General features: G+C 31.1%; 2 protein-coding genes across 10 annotated transcripts in view; one reads left to right on the top strand and one right to left on the bottom strand.

The window, feature by feature from the left end:
• LOC107442224 (dual specificity protein phosphatase 1) overlaps nucleotides 1-14,444 on the bottom strand; it is a 31,953-nt gene extending 17,509 nt beyond the window's left edge. Inside the window, exon 1 of the mRNA XM_016055728.4 lies at nucleotides 13,894-14,444. Coding sequence (XP_015911214.1) covers nucleotides 13,894-14,359 — 466 coding nt within the window. The 5' untranslated portion in view covers nucleotides 14,360-14,444. The remainder of the gene's footprint in view (nucleotides 1-13,893) is intronic.
• Nucleotides 14,445-14,480: 36 nt separating this feature from the next.
• LOC107442223 (endoplasmic reticulum-Golgi intermediate compartment protein 1) overlaps nucleotides 14,481-22,510 on the top strand; it is an 83,330-nt gene continuing 75,300 nt past the window's right edge. For 4 of the 9 annotated variants that reach the window (XM_016055727.4, XM_071177083.1, XM_016055725.4 and 1 more), the window contains exons 1-2: nucleotides 14,980-15,168; nucleotides 20,413-20,547. In XM_016055727.4, the coding sequence (XP_015911213.1) occupies nucleotides 15,149-15,168; nucleotides 20,413-20,547 (155 nt within the window). In that variant the 5' untranslated portion in view covers nucleotides 14,980-15,148. The other 5 variants (XM_071177081.1, XM_043056113.2, XM_071177079.1 and 2 more) reach the window with 5 other exon arrangements.

Genomic DNA, 22,510 nt, shown 5'->3' with positions numbered 1-22,510 from the left:
AGAGTTTGATATCATTCAAGATATCGTTTGAAAATCTCATACGCGTGTCTAAATTCTTGATCCAATGAGTATTCCTGGAGGTAGTAGTCAACTTCCTTACTTTATGGTCACCCGCTTAACTATTTATCCAGCGTACTGTTATTTGTAAACATTCATCGGATACAACATCAATAAACACGTCGAACCATAATATTGGCACCATAACCATAATACCGTGTAAATTGAATCCTTAACATACTAAGTTAAACCCATGTTTAAATTTAAATTTCACGATAATTTCACAAATAATTTGCACGACAACGTGATTAAACTTGAAAGTATATTCAAGTAGCAACGAAATAAATATTATGGTTAAATGAGATTTAAAATGTTCTAACAGCATTAAATAGAAAAAAAATCATTAGTTTGTATCTAATGAGATTCAATCAGGTAGACGCTTCTTCTAAAATTAGAATGCGTCCCTAATGAATTTGAAAACTCAAGATTGGATTTAGAAGCTTGAAAATTAATCTTTCGGAATATGTCCGGTCATCAGCATGTCCGGCCGTATAGCAAGGATCTCCACTTCTTGACCACGGGAACGGAGTCACGCACCGGTCGCGAAGCGGACGTTAATAGAAGATGCGTTACATCCTCAAGATTTAATTACTTAAGACGAAGTTTCTTCAAATAAACTGTTCCCATGACGAGAAGCTAATGTAATACCGATATAGCCCATTATTAAAACAAAATTAAATAAATTATCAACTATTGTGCATTTTTCAAATATTACGGTTCCTTAACTAGAACACCACTAACAAGTGCTGACTATCTTTTCAAAAATAAAAAGGTCAAATTAAATATTGGATATGCCTAAATTCTCAACACAAAACAAGCAAAACTTATGGTTCCAAATTGAATACCATACAGAACACCTAATTTTTGCTATAGTGGTCAATCCATTCAGTTCAAAGTTCGACTTAGAGAGCTTTTTAAACTGAAACCAACATTAAACTTTCGTCCCTTAAAAGCATTTTTTTTTAAATTTAATTTTCAGGAGACCATTAACTTCAAATAATATAACATTACTAGTAAAAAATCTGTAAGAAATCATAGCACCAGTCTGTTTCACCCAATCAATTTTATATATTAACTACGGTTTATATATAAAATGTCTGGACGATCAATTAGACATCGTCAACAAAAGCCGTAAGTTGTAGATTGCTTATTATTTCAGGTATCACCTGAAACTGTATGACGTGCTCTGTATGTGACCTTTAAAATTAAAAGAAAAACATTTTAGACAAACGTGAAATTCTCAAAAATATCCTCGAGGAAAAATAAGATTGCTAAGTTTTCGACGATATCTTGAGAACCACAGCCTTATAAAAAGCAAAGAATAAATCAGTGTTCAAGGATCAGCCCAAACTCCGCATTTGTAAATCTTATATTTGTGAGAGAAAAAGATTGAAAAGATGCTAATAACGTAAACAATTGTAAATTCCAGAAAAATGTTATGAAGGGGAATATAGTCATGATAAAAATAACTCGCGAAATGTACGTTTAAAGAAGTTTTACCGCAAGAGAAACTGGCAAACATGGCAAATTGTTTCACCGCTATTGGTAATTTAAAACTAATACATAAAAAGAGTTCAGGTCGAAGTTTCAAATGCTTAGGCGTTAAAATAATTTAAGGAAATTTTCAAAAGAAAAACAACTTAATTTAAACAAGCAACCGGTCACTTTTTCCCATCATTTTTTTTCTTCTTTCTTTAAATTTTTTAATGATATAAGTAAATACAAGTGTAGAAAAAGACAGGGCAACAGAATTTTGATCAAGATGTCCAATATCGTATCCATTCAAAATTTTGACCTTTAAATTAATTTATTAGAGTCTATCGGTCCCAGACTACTTACTGAAATTTTAAATTTTCAGGTCTAGTTATGGAAGTGAAAGAATCAGCGATGAAAAGTCTTTCGCGTGGTAAGGCGTCCTCTTAACAAATAACTTGGCTGTTAACTTTTCTGATAGCGTAAAAGTTCGCAGATCGACAGATAGAATTATAAAAAAAATGACGCCCTATTTTGCGAACTAATGTATTATCTAATACCTTTAAATAAATAAAAAGGTAAAAACAAACCTAACAAAGCAAGTGCCATTGTGACACAACTAACGGCTAAAATGAAGTGATAAGAGTAAAATCAACACACATTGCACAAGGGTGCTCTTAACCTGATAAACGATATTGGGTCTGTAAAACATTATCGGAATAATGCATATCATCAATGGTAATAACAGGAAGTATGGGACACGCTCAATATGAATGGGATTACTTTTTTTTTTTTTAGTTCAGTGTCCATTTGCGCAAGACTTCTTTTCGTTGTGCCATTGTTATGAGAACAATGAGATAAATCTTGGGGGAGAAAATAAAGATTTTAAATCCAACATGTGACATCCAATACTAAAATCGATGATAAAATTACAAGCGATACTGTAGAGTGCAAAGTCATGATAGAAACAGAACGGAAACGAGAAATCCGATTGGCAATTTTTTTTTTTCCTTCCATCTTTCTATTTCTTAAACTTAACATACTACTAAAACGGTAGTCATTTTCTTTCAGTGCTTGTAACGCCGTTACAGTAACGATATGAAAAATATTTCTCAAAAATGATAAAATTTATATAGATATTAGTGTGTTCATATTTTAACTAGCGTCAAATAATTGTGAAAATTACATAATTGTCATATCAGTAACTGAGGACGGCAAAAGTAATAACCAGGGGTCTGTTCAGACATTTTGTGAAAAGTCCGTTTTTGTAAAATTGTGAAAAAATTACTCGTAATTTGTGAACATAAAGTAAATGTTAAGTCACATTCTTTCAACTAGGGTCCGGCTTTTGTGAGTTTGTGCAAATAGGGTCCGGTTATTGTAAAAAACTTTTTCAAGGAGTTTATAAAGTGTTAAGAGATACGAGATTATGCTCAACACTGTAAAATTATAATTAAAATAAATTAATTTTTAAATGATAAACAGCAATTGCTGCTACTAAATTAGAGATTCAACATACAGATATTTGGTATTTAGCCTATACTGCTAAACACAGAATATTTATTTCGAACGAATAAAGGAAGAAGTATCTGCCGAAGACAAAACTTAGTTCGTTTACATCTGTCTTTCTTTCCTCCCCTTCATGGGAAGTGTTTATTCGATTAACAAAACAATAATGAAGATAAACAAATTTGTGAAGGGTCCGTTTTTAAGTTAAAATATTTTGTGAAGGGTCCGTTTCTATGAAAAGATATTTTGTGAAGAGTCCGTTAACGGACCCAAATTTCTTCTAAACAGACCCCTGATAACATTCAACCAATGTATAATAGCCTCTAAAAGAAGTTTATTTTGCTCTGATTCACTTGCTTCTGATATACAGGTTAAATATAAAATCAACGAAAAAACCTGATTGTAAATGAAAGATTCATTTATGTAAAAACCAATCTATGCATAATTGATAATCTAAAAGTCAGAGGATATCTTACGTTTTTGAATTAAATTTCACCGCAAAAACATATTCTTTCGGCCGAAATCTTTATCATGCGGTTTTATATTCTTGCAAAAAATTGCCAAAAACGAATTATTCATCTCCGAGCAGTTGAGATTGGCAAACTTGCTGTTTTAAACTCGACATAGAAATTTTCTCTTGTTCATCCGTCGTTAGTCCACAGATGGCACTCCCATCGCAAAATAATTACAACAATTGAACCAAACAATTCGAAGTTAATCATGAATTAAACTAATCTGAATATTCATCTACCGTAGCACTATCTCCAAATTGATCTCCTGAATGGTTAGGAGTCATTAAAGGAATTAAAATTTTGTAAAGCATCAGACGTCACTAATACTCCAAACAATGCATTTGTCACGGACGGAAAGAAATCGCTAATTTGCAATTGTTATCGTAACAGATGGCGACAAAGAAATTGGGTAGATAGGAAGATAACAGAATCATTCTCCATTTAGCCTGTGCACCATGAAGGGCTCGCTTAGAAATGAACAATACTCTTCATTAACTTTAAATTAGAGACTAAATTTTGAATTGGAAAAAGTCCGCAGATAATATCCAAAGCATTTTGTCTGATGCCTTTTGTTTGAGATTCAAATATCAAAGCTTATAGATATTGTTAGCTCATCGTTCAAGAATCTAAAACGCTGTTTCGAAAATATAACTTCATAGGCTCCGAAAATGCATTTTTTTAAAACTGTAAATGTTTCATTATAAATTCACTAATTATACCAGTACAGGACAGCCACAGGCGTAAACACAACAAAAATAGTATCTTTAATTGTTTCAGACATTAAAAATAGTCCCCAAAATAGTTGCCAAGGGAATAAAAAATTCCACTCTTTAGCCTATACAGTATTTATACATTAATGATAAAAATTATCCAAATAAGGCATATTGTTTGACATTTAAACTTTATAATGTAAATACAATAAGGTAATTTTAAATACAAAAACTGTAAACTCAACCTGCTGAAAATGTTTTATAAATTCTAAAATTTGCATATTTGATTGAAAAGGAAAATTTGCATGATATGTCATAGTTTTTTGCTACATAAACAATCCCTAGATGTACCACGTCGAGTGAAATAAAATAACGAATTGGTAAAAGTAGCAGATTTTTCGAAGCAGATAGTAAATTAGTAGCTTTTGCCAATAGATTATCAAAATAAGTCGCCAATGGTTATCCCTTCATTATCCATAGGCTACTCTACTCTTCTCTAAAAAGCGTCCTTTTGCACTTTAAAATCTGTTTTCAGATTGGTAGGGGAGAGTGGGGTCAATTGTAACATTTTTTGCTTAACTATTTTTAACTAACAAAAAATCCAATATATTATTAGTATTAATTGACAGACGAGTAAAGTAGACTATCCTCTACTGAAAAAAAAATAAATACCTTATTTTAAATGTTATTATATTAGTTATTAACAATTTTTGACAGTCGTGCACTTGTTACAATTGTCCCCACTTACGGGGTCAATTGTAACAGTTCATAAATTCAACTAAAACATAGTTAATTATACATATTATCATAGTTGTGATATATTTTTTTATTGATCAAAATAGTAGTGATATTTTAGGAGTAAAAATAATAATGAGCAGAGACCTAAAGGGTTAAACTTTTAACTTTAAGGGGTTAAAAATTTTAATTTATGCTGTGAAAGGTGACAAATAAAATAATGCACATGCAACATAATATAAATGATATAGGAAACTATTGGTGGTTCTTAAAGAGTTAAGTAATGGTTTGTAAACATAAGATTATTTATTTTCAGCTGTTACAATCGTCCCTTTACTTATTGTTACAATTGTCCCCAAGACGCCATTTCAGCTTCATTTGTTAAAAACAATGCTAGTTAATTAGCAAAACTAATTTTTTTTTTATTGAAATGTTAATTAAGGTGTCCACTTACATATTCGGTTACTAATTTTTATTTGTTTAAACAAAATTACTTTGTTACAATATAATATTCTAATACCAAAAAAAGTACTTGCGTGGCGTGAAAATATCTTTTGTGATGTAACTCTTTCAAAAGTACATAAAAATGGTTGCCATCAGGGGTGTACATGTAGATTTATTAAATACACCTTGTGCGCCACCTAGGAACCAAATCTATAACCCGACACTCGAAATTTTTGCTCTGTTACAATCGTACCCTGTTACAATTGACCCCACTCTCCCCTACTGTACAAATTTGCCCAATAAACTGAAACATAGTATTGCCTACATTTATGCCTTCAACCGTAAACCTCCATATTTCTTTCAATAAATAGGTGTACGGGGGAAGACTTAACTAAATTTAAACCAGTGATACTCTTGACCAATTATTTGAAACTTAGTGAGAGATTGATTCTAGTGAAACTGAAATCTTCAATTTTGTGAATGAGCGAAAACAAAAATTTAGTTTTTATGGTAGAAGGAATAAAAATTAAGTCTCTGAACGGAGTTTTTGCTTTAAAATTCTGAGTTTAAGAAGTTTACTAGGTTATTTAGAATCATTGAGAGGAGTCTAATTACGATAAAACAGTAACCAAATTTCTCTAAAAATGATAGTTGTAAACATCCTATAATTAATTTTTTTTTATATCCTTAATGTATCTCAGGAGAAATACTTAAAATTTTCAGAAAAATAAGTCATAGTCATTTTTGAAGATGTTCTCAAGTAAGAGAACACAGACTTCGAATAATTTGCTGAAACCTAGTCTAACGGACGAATGTTTTATGAGCAAAGGCCAACTTTAATTTTTTTAAACATATTTTTCGCAGAATGCTAACCAAACATTCTGATGATAACACCAAACCAAAATTTTAATCATTCAAGAAGTTTACAGGTTTCTTTTTGATTAAAACAAATTATAGCTATAATTGTAACTATGTGATCACAAAAATCAGCTTTTGTATTAAATATACCTCAAAACAAACAGTAGTCCTGACAACGTTCTCGTCAAAAAGGCTCGCTGGAGACATTTTGAAATGGATCAATAGCATCAAAATGCGTGGGTGGTAGGAAATTCTCCTCTGAAGGACAACCCTAACGATCAATTATAAATAAATCTCAGTTGATCGCAACTATTAATTCACAAAGAGGAAATCACTCGATTTTAGAGAACAATTAATTCTTAAAAAGGAACTGTTTGACAAGAATGACTAAACGTCCACTTTTAATGCAAGGACTGGTGTTCTAATTCTAGATTTTAATAAAAATAAGTTTCTCTCTTTAAACTACTTAAAATAACAGGACTATAAAACAAAATAAAGATGTGTCTTTATGAGAGGCGGCGCTGCAATTCTGAAAAGAAAGCGGTTTTAAAATAAAGGGTTAGGGTTATCTTAGGGTTAAGTCAGAAGCCGCTAAACTAGGGCAAACGTAAATGATACGCGTACGAGTGATATTGGAACTTTCATGTAGCATTGCGCACGTATATTCTGAGTAAATCGAGTGCAACGCAGACGTACCTACGTGCACACGCGGGATGTTATGTGGAAGCGCTAAATCTTTCTTTTATCGAGCATATTGGATTAAACAGTATTTACGAGGTACTAAATAAGTTTTGTTGTCTTTGACAATAATTCAAAAATCTCTTTGATAAGTTTGATTTTTTTCCAGAAACTCTATGCTTCTGCGGGTATACTGCGGTGCACGGACTTAACGATGGTCCAGGACCACTCATATTCAACTAGGCATAAAATTTGTGATTATTAATCATTTCGACTATCAATCGATTAAATTTTGTGTTGTTGCGATCATGACACATCATAGCCTATTTCGTTATAATCGTGAATGTTACACTTCCTGTACAATTTTTTAATTTAAATGAACATCATAGTAAAAACGAAGAAAAAAAAATTTAAAAGTACTAGTGAAAACTTGTACAGCTTTATCTTTCAGTTTTATGTTCCGTGGGATGAATGATTACACTTTAATATCTACCCCCAATACTGGTATCAAAACTAGGCATTTTTAATATATACGCCCTGTAACAAACGTTAGGAATTTTCAGGAAAATTAGGGAGGAAAAAAAAAACTGTCTCATATGGGAATGCACAACTATTTAAGGTTAGTGGGCTACAAAATCTACCAACTACATGGTTGGGAGGGGGTGGCAAACATTAACAATGCTGTCATTATAAAAATACGGGAAGCACTTAGATCCTGCTTGAAAGTATATGAAAGCGTCACAAATTAGTCTTTTGCTCCAGTGCATATATTAAAGATATATATAAATTTAATCAAGCCATAGGACTCCACCACCTGATTGCTTACGCTGGCCAACCCCCGGGACTGCTTTCGCAGTTCCGATTTCATAGCTTTTTTTTTAGCACAATATGCGCATTAGTGTTTTATATAATATAGAACAGTTCTTTTAGAGCTGGTCTCTTCAGACCGAACAGTTTTACCTAACTAATTCGACCTGTTTCCGTAGCCCATGCGAAAAGTATCGAAATAGGAGAGTTACGCTTAAAGTTGCGCGCTAACGGCCGCCCTTCTCGTTTGATACTTTGTTGCCTACNTTCGACTATCAATCGATTTAATTTTGTGTTGTTGCGATCATGACACATCATAGCCTATTTCGTTATAATCGTGAATGTTACACTTCCTGTACAATTTTTTAATTTAAATGAACATCATAGTAAAAACGAAAAAAAAAAAATTTAAAAGTACTAGTGAAAACTTGTACAGCTTTATCTTTCAGTTTTATGTTCCGTGGGATGAATGATTACACTTTAATATCTACCCCCAATACTGGTATCAAAACTAGGCATTTTTAATATATACGTTAGGAATTTTCAGGAAAATTAGGGAGGAAAAAAGAACTTCATGTCTTATATGGGAATGCACAACTATTTAAGGTTAGCGGGCTACAAAATCTACCAACTACATGGTTGGGAGGGGGTAGCAAACATTAACAATGTTATCATTATAAAAATGCTGGAAGCACTTAGATCCTGCTTGAAAGTATATGAACGCGTCACAAATTAGTCTTTTGCTCCAGTGCATATATTAAAGATATATGAATTTAATCAAGCCAGAGGACTCCACCGCCTGATCGCTTACGCTCGCCAACCCCCGGGACTGCTTTCGCAGTTCCGATTTCATAGCTTTTTATTAGAACAATATGCACATTAGTGTTTTATATAATATAGAACAGTTCTTTTAGAGTTAATCTCGTCAGACCGAACAGTTTTACCTAACTAATTCGGCCTGTTTTCGTAGCCCATGCGAGAAGTATCTAAATAGGAGAGTTACGCTTAAAGTTGAGCGCGCAAACGGCCGCCCTTCTCGTTTGATACTTTGTTGCCTACGCGGCAAAGAAATTTCATTGGAATTTTATTACGATATGCTGTTGTATTACTTACACTTGACCTAGAATTAGTTCGAAAACAAATTTCGCTAATACAATAAATTTGATGTTTACTGTAATCTTGAAATAATTTATATTCTGATTATCAAATTGGCTGAGTTCTTTTCCCCTTTATTTTCTTCTCTAGTTTACTTCCAAATTTAAGCAATGGTATTTCAATGCAAAACACTGAACCCATTGTAGGAACACAACTTTAACAATGAAATTAATAGTCACATTTTGATACTTTAAGAGCAATGAACTAGATCAGTAACTACTACAGACCTTGGTTGAAAAAAATGCTGTGTATCTTTTTACTTTTATATTAGAATTACTATATTAAAACAGGTTCGGAAGCCAAATTAAAAGTCTTTGGGCGCCATTTTCGGTTTGCTGTTCATAGGTTGTACACCCCTTGTTTTGTAGGAAGATAAACGCCGTATTTAATCATGTTGACACTACACATATCAAAATGGCGAAAAACAAATGCAACGATAACATTGCAGCGATAAGAGTTCATCTCACCCCACTAGGAACTTGGAAATCGACAAGGAAGCGAAAAAAGGCATTTGTTGATAAATAAAATAAGGAGCACGTACGAGAGAAACATTACGTTTGCGACAAAGAAAACTATTTTCATGCTCAAAGGATAATAGTCACACAGAAATTTGTTCTTTTTCTTTTTGCCAAAAAAAGAAAATTCACGGTTGGCGAGTGCGGGTAACGAGCGTGAAGTAAAGAGGAAGTGTATTTTCACTTCCTTTTTATGCACAAATATGCTCGCGAGTGACCTTTTATTTTCCCGAACGCATCTTCTTCTCAAGAGAACACTGCAAGAAATTTACTATTTATTGAAGTGCAACACCGGTTGAACTAAAAATATTCACAACGAAATTTAGCGCTACNAAAAAAAAAAAAAAAAAAAAAAAAAAAAAAAAAAAAAAAAAAAAAAAAAAAAAAAAATATTCCTTAGAGCAGCGGTTCCTAAAAGTTGTTCCGCGGAACTTGTGGGTTCCGTGAGTTATAATTTTTTTAGCAGATTGTACCTTAAGACCTGCAATTACATTTACACCCAATTAGTAATACAATAGTTAAATAATTTTATAATAACCAAAGAATTGAATAAGTAAAATCCCAGTAAAAGAAACTAGCAAAACTTAAAAAAAATATATTTACATTTTTCCTACTTATATATTAAATAAATTGTCTATGATATGCACTTATGAATTTCTCAAACTTTTCAATTGGAAATCATAAGAACAAAATCTACACTAAAAAATTTATGTTCCTGTAATAACTATTATCATTGATAGTAAAACTAACCAAAACCACAATTCAGATTATTTTATACTTTTCAACTTTCACTAAATTTCGCTCCATACTTGTGAACTTAACGGTTAAGATTAGTATTGATAAAACAATGAAAAAAAAAGTTTTCCATTATATATTTTTAAAGGAATTACCAAAATTACTTTTTTTTCCGGTTAAAATGTTCACAATAATTACAACGTAGGTGTTCCGCTAAAAGGTCAATTAAGACTGTTTTTCGAAAGCTCCCTCGTAATATAAAATGCTTCTTTGCGAATAATATGTCATAACTGCTGTGAGTTTGCAACTGTTACTTATGACGACTGTTAGGTCAAGTTTAGCTTATCTAAAGCCTGTGCAGTCCATGTTTATTTTGAAAATGGCGCAAAACATCAGTATGGAGAAAAGCCAGTTTTGTGAAAATGAAGTGTTTGTGGTCTACTCTTTTAATATTTAAAAACTTACTTCAATGCTGAATTACTTGGGATCATAAAAATTTGCAAAAACTAAGAATAAAGCAGTGATTTTGATAATTTTCAATCTAGGTGGAAAAATGTTGCCGAATTGGCTATTTTTAAAAAGTTAAATAACTTAAAATATTAAGTTACTTTTTTCTGTTCTGAAGTCCAGACAATTCAAAACAATATTATATAGTTTAAAATTATCGCATTGTTTCAAGTGTAATGCACTTAAGCTATGACTATTTTCCTTGGCGATAGAGCTTCGAAAAAGAGCGTTAATTAGGATTCCATTGCCAAAAAAATTTGGAACTGCTGCTTTAGATAGCCGATATAGTCAGGCCCAGGATAAGGCATGAAATTTTTGCATTAGAGAAACCAGTTGGACTGGAATTATAGCTCGCTACTTACTTTACATTCATGATAAATAACAATACCTTTTCAGTTAGGCTAACCATGCGATGTCTTCATGGGTTTCATCCCCATGCAAAGCAAATGCTGGTTAGTTTTATCAAAAAGTCTTCCACGAAGGCTAATTAATCTAATCACAGGAGTTCCCTTGTCTTCTGGGTTTGGTTCAAAATAACAAGGAAACGGAGTTGAACATTAATGGCCATAAACTATCGGTTGGGTCGGTTATAAAATAAATTAGCCCTTAACTTTAAATACTATCGTAGATAGAGAGTAATTCTTATATTTTTAAGATAAATTTTTTATTTCAATGTGATAAGTATAGTCAATGTTTCAATTCAATTATCTTGTTTATCCCATATTAATATCCGTAAGCCTCTCCAGTGTTTTTGTTTCATATTATAATTTGATATATTTTTGGTAAGATAAGGTACAATTATAAATCATGTGGGGGCACATTTAACCTCGTGTACGCCATAGTTGTACTGACAAATTTCCGTGGGGTAATTAAATATAATTCAAGCGCAGGTATTCTAAGATCATTAAATAACTGCAACATTTGGTACTGAGATATTCCAGATTTAAACAAATTTACACTTTCTTCTTGGACAAGAGTCAAGCACGGGACAAAAAAATTGTCAAAAAAAAAAATTATTAAGTTTGACCAGTTGAAAACTCGAAAAGCGATCAAGCAAATTTTTTAAAAAAATTCCCATATCGTACTGCAACCCCGCTCTAAAAAATGTAATTTCAGATTAACTCTATGCCGGAAAACAATTTATATATAAAGCCTTTCACACAACGCCTCGTAATCTTAACGAATTTAACGATCATTAATTGCTCAAGTATCAAGGAAAAATAGAAATCATAATCACATTAATCCAAGATAAAGTACGGAAACATTCAATTGCTAACGACAAAGGGAAGTGGACCACATCTGCGATTTCCTACAAAATTCCCTCGTACTTTTGCCAACCCCTCTTCCACACATAATATCCGACATATTTATCCCCACCTTCGTAACCTTAACCAATCCTCCTGATAAAAACGAATTAAAAACCCTGAGGGATCGCGAGGAAACGCATTCAAAACAAAACTTATTGAGGATACCTCTACACCAAGTTTCCGTCATAAAACGTGCTTCCACCATTTTTTTTCTTCCGAAGATACTAAGGAAAAAGAACTATAAGAATAGAAGAATTTTTTTATAATATTCTTTCTTCCCCCTCAGCCCCTGAAGAAAATAAGCAAAGCAATAAAAAAATCACAGGCGTGCCTTGCGCGTGACATCCTTACTTATGCCCCCCTCCCGACTTATCACCTCGCTTTTATTCATAATTCTGCAGCTGCTAGACGCACGATCTTTCAAAAAAATTAGAATAAAAGGTGAATTGCGTACGGTGGGCTTTCCGTCGATACCAACACAGGTGAAGTCAAAGAACATGCGTTGTTACTGTGATCCTCTATCAAATGAAAATCGTAAGACTGCGAAAACTTTTGCAAACTATTTGTAAAAAGATTACAAATCCATAAATTTTCTTTTTTTAATTCAGGCGATTCGCTAAACGTTAAATTAGTACACAATAACATATAAAAAATTATGTATTAAAATGTAAACATACATAGGCAACGCTCACATTTTAAATCCAGGACAACTAAAAAATGTCACAGCGAAGTTAGAATACTATCGTTAACTCTAATACCTAAATTAAATCAATTATCCATATTTTAAAAAAATTAGTTTTTCCTGATTACTTTTTTGGACAATAATGAAGGAAACATAATATATACGTTTTCTATTCGTTGTCCAAGCTACTAAGTAACGCATTAGCTATAGAGTAACACAAAGTTTTGTGATGAAGAGTTAATAAATATCAAACTAAGCAATAATTTATACATTTAGAATTTCTATTGCTATTGAACAATACGTAATAAAAATAAAATACATAGATTAGCTTTAAGCTTAACAAAAATTAAAGACAGTTAGCATAGTAAAATTAAATATTGAAACCTTCTCGACTTAGTGTGCTTTCGAAGATCAACCCAATGCAGATTTGCGGATGGAACATTCAGGGGGGGGGGGATTCGTTAGATTTGTCAATAAACACTTCAACATTTATTATACACATACGAACTTTGCAGATCTATTTTAAGGGATAAAAGTGTGAGGCTAGTGACCTAAATATGATGCACTATTTAACATAAAAATGAATTTTCATATTTATCTTGCAATAAACAGCAACTTAGATTATGACTACTGTTAGTATTTATTATTTCATCTCTTGATAATTTAAAAAGGTAATACATGCCTGATAAAATGCTAGCACCCATATTTAGCCCTGGGGTTAGCATGACTCAATGAGAAGTCTTCGAATAGAAGACTTCTTCGCTAAGAATAGAATTTCTTTAAATCAATTCATTCTTAAACTAGTATAGAAGGAAATCCATGAAAACGTAAAAAAGTACTGAAGTGCGTTACTGGGTTTTTAAAGTTTTGTCGATTATGGGCTTTGCATTTAAACGAAACTAAAACATGGTGTCATTATTGATTCTGTTGACAAAAATAATAAAATGACGTGAAACAATATTACCTAAGCTAGCTTTAGAATATGGAATTAGATAATAAAAGCAATTGTTTTTATATACATAAATTGTAATTTAAAAAAAAATATTACTAAGTTTTGTATTATCGAATTTGAAGAGGCTCATTTCAAATATTCATGCATAAATCTACAATGATACTAAAATAAACCAGGAAATTTACTACAACTTAAAAGCCATGAAGAAATATTAAAATACTGTTTTCAAATTATCAAAATTAATAAAAAATATTTACCTTCCAAGTAGTATATTGTTTGTAAATTTGCTTCGTTGCGTAAGCACTTAGCCACAAATGCAGCCGTAGACTCATCGCCAGTCAAATCACTTAAATTTTTTACATTCTGTCCGAAATCGTCATAAAGTACAATAGGAAAACAGTGATTGTTTGATATTGAGGACCGGATATTACTGTTTGGAATTATAGTCCTTAGCGGCAAACGTCCACCGCACCGTCTTCTAAGTATAGCCGGACAATGAACATTTACTGCGTCAATAATGTGCCCACTGTTGAATGCCACAAATGACCGACAGTCCAACACAAGCACGCGGTGCTTTAGGCTGCCCACGTTGCTATCATCCGTGTTTTCATCATTGACGTTCACGTAAGCTCGAAGTTGTTCGGGCGAAATTCCATACATATTTCCCGCCAAAAAATGATGGGGCTGCCGCGAGCGCCTCGTTTGTCCACTGAGGGTAGGCATCAAAAAAAATTAAAGAATAATAATAAGCTCTCTGCTAAAAAGCTCTATAAACGTTAAAAAAGGGCACAAAATCCAATGCAGCGGAGCCAAAACATTGCTTTGAATACGTTACTTATTACAAACACTCCTCACGCTGCTACTACAAACAAGGATACTAGTTATGAAATGGAAATAGCACAAGTTATGAATGAGACCTCCGTAGCACGCATCACTCATGTGTAAGTCTACGCGGTAAGTGAGAGGCACACTTTCTTTTGCAACATAAAAACTTTAAAATACTCAAATACATTTTAAAATCATCTAAACAGATAAAAGACACATTAAAGGAAAGGATATGATATGTTAAATTTAATGTAAGAATAATTTTATTATAATTTTGAGGAGTTTTCAATGGCGGAGGAATACATCACACGTTTCAATCAATGGATACCAGTCGTAGGTGTAAACATTAATTTTGATTGGTTGTGCTGATGTAAATACATTTGTATTGTGTTTTATTAATCACTTTTATTTTGTAAATTGCAACTAACTAAAATTTATATTTTTTATTTAAAGTATCTTTTATGTATGTTTTGAATCGATTGCAATTAAATTTAGAATAAGCCAATGAATACTCTGCACGTCGGGAGCAACGTGGTGAGCCCGGAGCTAATGTTTTGTTTCGAAACCAGGCAGCAGACGATTTTGAAGTGTCAATATCCAAAAATTATAAAAACAATATTATAAATTTTATTGCAAAATCGATTCTCTTAAAATAATTTTATAAACTTTTATATATCTATTTTAAATATGGCTTTTGATGTGAGAAGGTAAATAAATAGCTTTTACTTCTAGTCATGTACTCGACCTACCGGCTTTTTCGCGTTAGGGTTAAGAGTTTGTTTACATAATTTAAAAAGAATTTTTAGTTATTGTATGTGAATATTAGCCTTAATTATCTTGCTTTATTTATTTTTGATTCTCATTCCTTTCAGTATGAGAAAAATTTCATAAATTTGTCTAAATTATTAGTATTTTGATGGTTATTCTTTTAATAAATTTAGTAACATATTGCCGGTACGAAAATTGCTTTTATTTTATCCTTTTTTTTATTTGTAGCTATTATCTTTTAACTTATCACAGTAGACATTTCTAAATAATTATAATTTATACTTTTTTGCCTTGAGTGTTCCATTCTGTTTACTATAAATATGGCGCATTAAAAATTAAACCATTATGCCGAGCATTAATGATGTACAACTATTATGATATTTCGTAAAGAAAGTATTGTTTTTAGTTTCAAATAACATGTTTGTTTTATAATTAAAAATGTTATTAGCACCAATATTAGAGTGTCATTAACATTTTAGAAGTTTTTTACATTTAATCTGAGTTACAGATGTGCAGTTTTTTTAAAAGCTGAATAGAAAATGAATGGTACAGTTATTCAATGATCCTGACTCAGTAATTTGAGTGTTGAAACATTGAAGCCTCAGTGCAAGAGTAAATAAAATAAAATTACATTTAGTACTTCTAAAGAATCAACACAAAATAATTGCTCTGAATCTTGTTAACATTATTCTGTTCATTATTATTAAAAAAAGGTTTTAGCGTTTTATGAATGAAAGCAGCTTTCCTCATTTTGTAATGCTCCTTTAACTTATTTTAATCTGTTGCATTCAACGTGTGACTACAATTTCTTTATTCAAATCTCCTTTATAAATATAAAATGGACTATCTAGTGTGGAAAATGAATATTGCATTGAATTATCATTTTTTTTAAGTATTTACTACGGAAATGGTGGATATATGTTAGAGATGAGATAGGCTCAACCTAGGCCTAAAATTTGGTCTCGTTCTTATTTACTGAAAAAAGGTTCTGGCCTCAAGCAGACTTTAGACCCATGATAAAATTTTCATACACTTTAGCAAGAGCTTCCAAAATAATAACAGACTAAGTTAAAACAAAATATTCTGGAACAGTAAATTTTAATCATTAATAATTCTCAGGAAATAATAGATGATATAAAACTAATTCTGCTTTTAAATGCTACACTTAATATTTTATGAAAGGAATGTTTATTTTTATTTAATAAAGTGTTTACTGTACTGAAAAACACATTCTTACATATTGCAATTGATGAAAAAAATAAATTCCTAAACTTTATGGTTTACGAAGGTGGTTTCTGATAAGGAATCTTACAGACAAAAACAAAACTTCCTCTTTGACATTTATCTTCCACATTCAATTCTAGATATTTCACCTTACAATTTGTGTAATTACATATTAGTGATAAAAATATTTTTTTTTTATAATAATAATTTTTTATAATTATAGTTTATTCTACAAAATTTTGCTATTATCCAACGGCCCTAAAAAAAATCCTGTTTATCTCATTTCACGCTCAGATTAAAATTCTTTGAACTCAGGCGAGCTCGGACCTCCACGGGCAAGCTCAAACTCGTCGATAGTGTATATCCCCTCAATAATTAAAATACCTCTAAAAAATCACCCTGACTATTTCAGGTAATTAAATAGAATTTTCATGAATCATTTTAGTCTTAAATTCTGAAAAGTTAAGAATTAAAAATTTAATTGCAGAAATTTAGAAGATTAAAGAAAATTTTTTTTTTTCATTTTCTTTTCGTTTAATGAGAAATTGAAGGAACTACAGTGGGTGATCGGTTAACGAACACTTTCACGAAAGATTTGTGTGTTCGGATAATGAACACTTTCAAGAAAGATTTTTGTGTTCGAACAACGAAAAAAATTAAATTTAACATTTGTTATCATTTTGTATACAAAATAAGATCACTGAAAGGAGAAATGTTTAAAGCATGCTTAGTATTAATAATTACCAAATGAAACTTGAATTAACAATGAATTTAAAGATCATTCAATAATTATTATTATGACTAAAATCAATACACATTTGAATACTTTAGTTTCAATATGAATAACAATATTTTCTGACAGCTGATAAGTTATGGGCGAGTGGATTTGCTGACATGGTGAATAAATTAAGCGAATTCTTAATTTTTTCAGACAGTGCAGACTATAAAATACAAAGGTGCCGATGACGCGCTATCGCCGTAAAAATACGTAAAATATGAGAAACGTACTAAAAATCAATTCTCATCTCTCCTGAATAATGTTGCTTACACTGCACCAGGACACCCAAAGGATCTTGAAGATAATTTGCTGACAGACTTTCCCTGGTTGACAGTTCAGTTTTTACCTCTGAATACGACTTCGCTGATACAGCCATGATCAGCGAATCAGGAGGTAATTGCGGCTTTCAAGAAATTGTACACTCGCGTGCTGTTTCGTTGGTGTTTTGAAGCAAGCCAATTCTCCTCAACAATGACTTTAAAAAAGTTTTGGAAAGAAAAATTTGACATTCTTGAAGCTATTCGTATCATTCAAAAGGCGTGGTCAGAAGTCACACAGCGACAGTTGATTTCTGCTTGGCAAAAGCTGTGTCCATCCTTTGTTCAAGGAGACGAAGGTGATCAGGGAGGCACCTCTGAAATTATGGATGAAATTTTGACAACTGCTAGAGATCTGGAATTGGAGGTGAACGAGGATGACATAGAAGAGCTCATAGTGGGACATGAAGATGAACTGACGACAGAAGAACTCCAAGAAATTTTGAATAAAGAACACCAAGAAACACAGCTAAATGTGTCTCCTTTTCAACAAGAGGAAGACGAAAGCGGACCAATGCCGACATCTGCCATTAAAGATCTTTTGAAAAAGTGGGAGAATGTCAGAGCAATGGTCTTAGAATGGCACCCAAGCCTAGCTGATGTCAGTAGGGTTGGGGATCTTTACAACGACAATGCTATTTATTACTTCCGTAAAATCCAGAAAAAGAGAGAAAAGCAATCGACATTGGACATGCTCTTCAACGCCCCATAAGCAAAAAAAATGAAAAGGACTGACTAATATGCAAGGCTATATGTATATATTATTTTTTAAAAAACTTTTTAAGAAATTATATGTTTCTTAAAATTTAATTTTTAGGGTCTCCAGAACGAATTAATCGATTTCACATAGAAGTCTATGGTGAATTGATGATCGGTTAACAAACAATACGGATAGCAAACATAGTCTTGGAATGGATTATGTTCGTTAACCGATCACCCACTGTATTGTAATTATGTGTTTCAATTTCCTCCTTTCTCCCAGAAATATAAAAATTCACATTTGAGACACCCATTAAATTTTTTTGAAATTTTTTTACACACAATATATTTTCACAGGTAGGAATAAATTGTTTTAAAAAAAACAATATTAAGTCTTTTAACAAACGTATTAATAATAATTATAACATTAAATGTTTTGATATCTCCGTGTCAATATGGAGGACATAAAGATTATCTAATTCTACCTTCGGCTTCTGCGTTGATTGTAAGTTATTTTCACAGCTCTGTAAAAAAATTAAGTCAAACGTTGCTGATTGAGCTGTGATAACATGTAATTAAACTATAAAATCTAAGTGTTTATTAAGTGTCACTAGATGAGTTCATCTACTGTGATATTTTCCAATAATATTCAATCATTTAAAAAAAATCATTAACAATAAATGCAAAAAACACAATTAAATCTCCATTAGACATATAATTCAGTTGAATAATTTCCTTCCTGTGTCTATCATATATTTCTTGCAATTAAAGAAAATCAAAAGTAAGAAGAAAATAAACTTTCTCAATTTAAATGAAAATTTTTGTAAATGAAATTAAAATTTATTATAGACATGAAAATGATCATTTGCCACGTTGAGAGTAACTTGTTTAGGTAGAGGCGATTGTTCTTGTTTTTCCAGTGGCTTCTCTATGGCCAAGAATTCTACTTCTGCCGCACCATATGTCACACCCGTTTATAGGCTGGACCCATTCATTCATCCACACATCCTTATTTTGCCCTGAATCAGAGAATGATCGATATCCAATCCAGTACCCCCAGGGATATTGATTTGTTATAGGAACATGGAGGACTTTACTGGCTTGACAGATTTAACGTGCATCAGTCACCATTTACTACACGGGAAGTCTTCGGCCGACGGGGTTCGAACTCTCATACTTGGGCCCACCGAGCACCCTAACGACCAGGTTATCCCAGCCCATGTTGAGAGTTCACAAAATAAAGTGGCGTCTTAATTAAACTACTGGACTAATTAAACTTTAAACTATCGATTACTTTTTCCCATCTCTTTTTTTTTCTTTAAATTTTTTTCATTGTTTAACTAAATTTTGTCACATTTATTGTGGAATTAACTTGTTATAACCGTAAATTATTTCTAATATAAACTCTTTTTAAAATTAGTTTTTATTTAATCTAAGTAAAAAAAAAATAAAAAAAAGGCTATTAGATGAAAAAAAACCAATCGGTATTGGTCACTGACTCATTAGGTTTGAGGGAAAAGTGGCTACAAACTTATTAGTCTAACTGCCGCTGACTGAAAATTTAAATTTTCAGGTCTAAAGCTTTAATTGTTTTTGTAAAAGTTTAGGGCTTGTTTCTAATTTCGCTCCAAGCTTATGTCAGGCAACAGTATTTTTGCATTAGTCAAATAAAAAATTTATTTTAATGCAAAATCATTACTTAATGCACAAAATCAACTAAATTTTACAAAAAACTAGCGATCTCTGTTTCCTGTTTGTTTCTTCCGTCACCCCATCATCATTTCTTTGTATTCTTGTCCTAATAGAAACAGAATCTTATTTCAGAATCAAAAATTGTTCTATTGAAGGAAACCAAAAACTTTTAGCACCGGTTTCTGCAGAGCTGAATGCGACTATAATTTAAGTATCATATTTTTACTAAAATATTTCATAGAATTCTTAAAAACAAAAGTTTTACTTGCTTTATTGTCAGTCCCAGTATCTGTTTCTCATTAAAAAATTGATTAATAGTCAGCTTTGTGATTGATCCCAAAACAGTTGGGGTGTATAACAGTTTAATTTGAGTTTGAGGAATGCAAATTTGACTTAGATTAGAAATAATTTATCTGTTTCATGATATCCTCATATATATATATATTTAAAGTTTGCATTTCTGATCTTTGCAGATTTGACATTTATCGAAAAATTCCAAAAGATTTGACTCAGCCGACATTGACTGGAGCAATTATTTCTGTTTGCTGTTGCTGTTTTATACTCATTTTATTTCTTTCTGAGTTTTTACATTTTATGAATGTTAGCGTGTAAGTATTTTTTCTGTTCATGCTTTGAAAATAATTTCTTTTTTTTTTTCTCTATTACAAAACAACAGTTTTGAATGTTGAATTTTATTCAACAATGCAGCATTATAAATGCACATACCTATTTGTATTAAATTTTCTATTATATAATTCGGAAGATCTATGCTATAACTGTTTAAATAAAGTATGTTTTTATTTCAGAAGTTTTTCCAAGTATTATTTTAGTAATTTATGTTTAACTGTAATGAGTCACTTTAGACATATCGCCAAATTATTATTTTTTTTAATAAATTATATTGACGGAGATTATTAGTGACTTTTTTTTCATGCTTTATAATTTTATAGTCTTTGAGTCCTCTCAATTAGTCGATGGCATTGAAACTTCATATTTGTACCAAAATAATTCAACATTTACGCTTGCATAAATGTTGTAAAAAAATTATCTAAATTATAAAATTTAAAGTTGTCATTTTACTTAAATATTTCTCAATAGAAAGGAATTCTGATAACCCTGGAGAAAGTTTTGGTCAAATTAAAAAAAAAAATTGCTTCAATATTTTTCTATTGTCAATAAAAAAATTAAGCATTTATTTTAAGCAAATTGAGAATGTTTCTCTTTTAAGCAAAACAAATTTGACTTCCTATCTATTTTTAATTATTTTTGCTAAATTAAGAACGTATTATTTGAGAAAATAAAACAAAAGAAAGATGGAAAAGTATGTCATATATTTGTTGAAATATTCATTTTTTAAAGTTTAATTAAACATATCTTTTAATTCCTAATGTCATACTGACATACTGTCTAAAAAGAAAAGGAATATTTTTTGTTATGTTAAATACATCCAAGGTGAAATAAAGTATTATTTTATTAGTTTAAATTTCTTTAGGTTTATAAATTATAATTCAATACTATTTCAATCTATTTTGATTTCTATTATTTTTAATATATTTGCTAGTTTATTAAAGAAATATTTAAAGTAAATTTTTTTGTTTCAGTTAAAGAAAAATTGGTATAAAAAAATTTCTACATTATTTACTTTCCAAAAATATTTTGAAAAAGTTATTGTAACTAAAAAAAAAAGCGCTCCATTATTTAAAATGTTTTTTGGAGGGGGTGTTTTAAACCAAAAATTTTTTGTTCTGGCAAAGTATTGTGTTCTGAGTATTTTCTACAACTTTGATTTTAACTACCTTGCAGATGACACTGGTGTCCTTTTTATATATTTTTTCCGATAGTCTTAATTACAAGCGAAAATGTATTTTGGTATTTTTTAAATTATAAATAACAGTCTAATAGCTACTAAAAAAAATCTGTTATCTGAATAATACTTGCTCTGCACTGTAATTGTACTTGCAAAAATATAAAATCCAAAAAAGTAGTTAGAATTTTTTTTCCATTCATATTCAAAAATTTATCAATAATTGATTTTGTAAATTAAAGAAATTTTAATGCTGAATAACTGTTACTCTTTGGTCTTTTTTTTTATTTATTTTTATTTCCAATGCAGCAGGCAATATAGACATTATCCTAATGCCGTACAGAGATCAAAAGAAAAGAAAAATACAAACACAGAAAGACATGAAATATACAAAATACAAAAACAAAACATCAAACACAAAAATTAAATCAAGAACTTAAATTGAACAAAAGTTCTCGGGCTTCCCAGTATCGGGAGTAGATGCAGTTCTTTGTGAGAACTGAACTACTGAAAGCTACATGTGCCTCCTGGGTGGTGCTAAATGAGTAACAACTCTGCAGCAGAGATCTCTTTGTTTTTGATTTTGATCTTCGTGTATCTGGATGATTTTCACTCTTAGATCTAAATAAATGCAAATTTGTAAAAATTATTGTTTGAAAGTGATCAGTGTTCAGAAGATTTTACCTTTAATGCAGGAAAGACGCTGGTGTTTCATGCTATATTTCATAACCATAAATTATTAAAATGCCAAATATATGTTTTTACTT

Source organism: Parasteatoda tepidariorum, chromosome 2 (genome assembly GCF_043381705.1).
Source record: "Parasteatoda tepidariorum isolate YZ-2023 chromosome 2, CAS_Ptep_4.0, whole genome shotgun sequence".
Lineage (NCBI taxonomy): Eukaryota > Metazoa > Arthropoda > Arachnida > Araneae > Theridiidae > Parasteatoda > Parasteatoda tepidariorum.
This window is presented reverse-complemented; position numbering and strand designations above follow the sequence as displayed.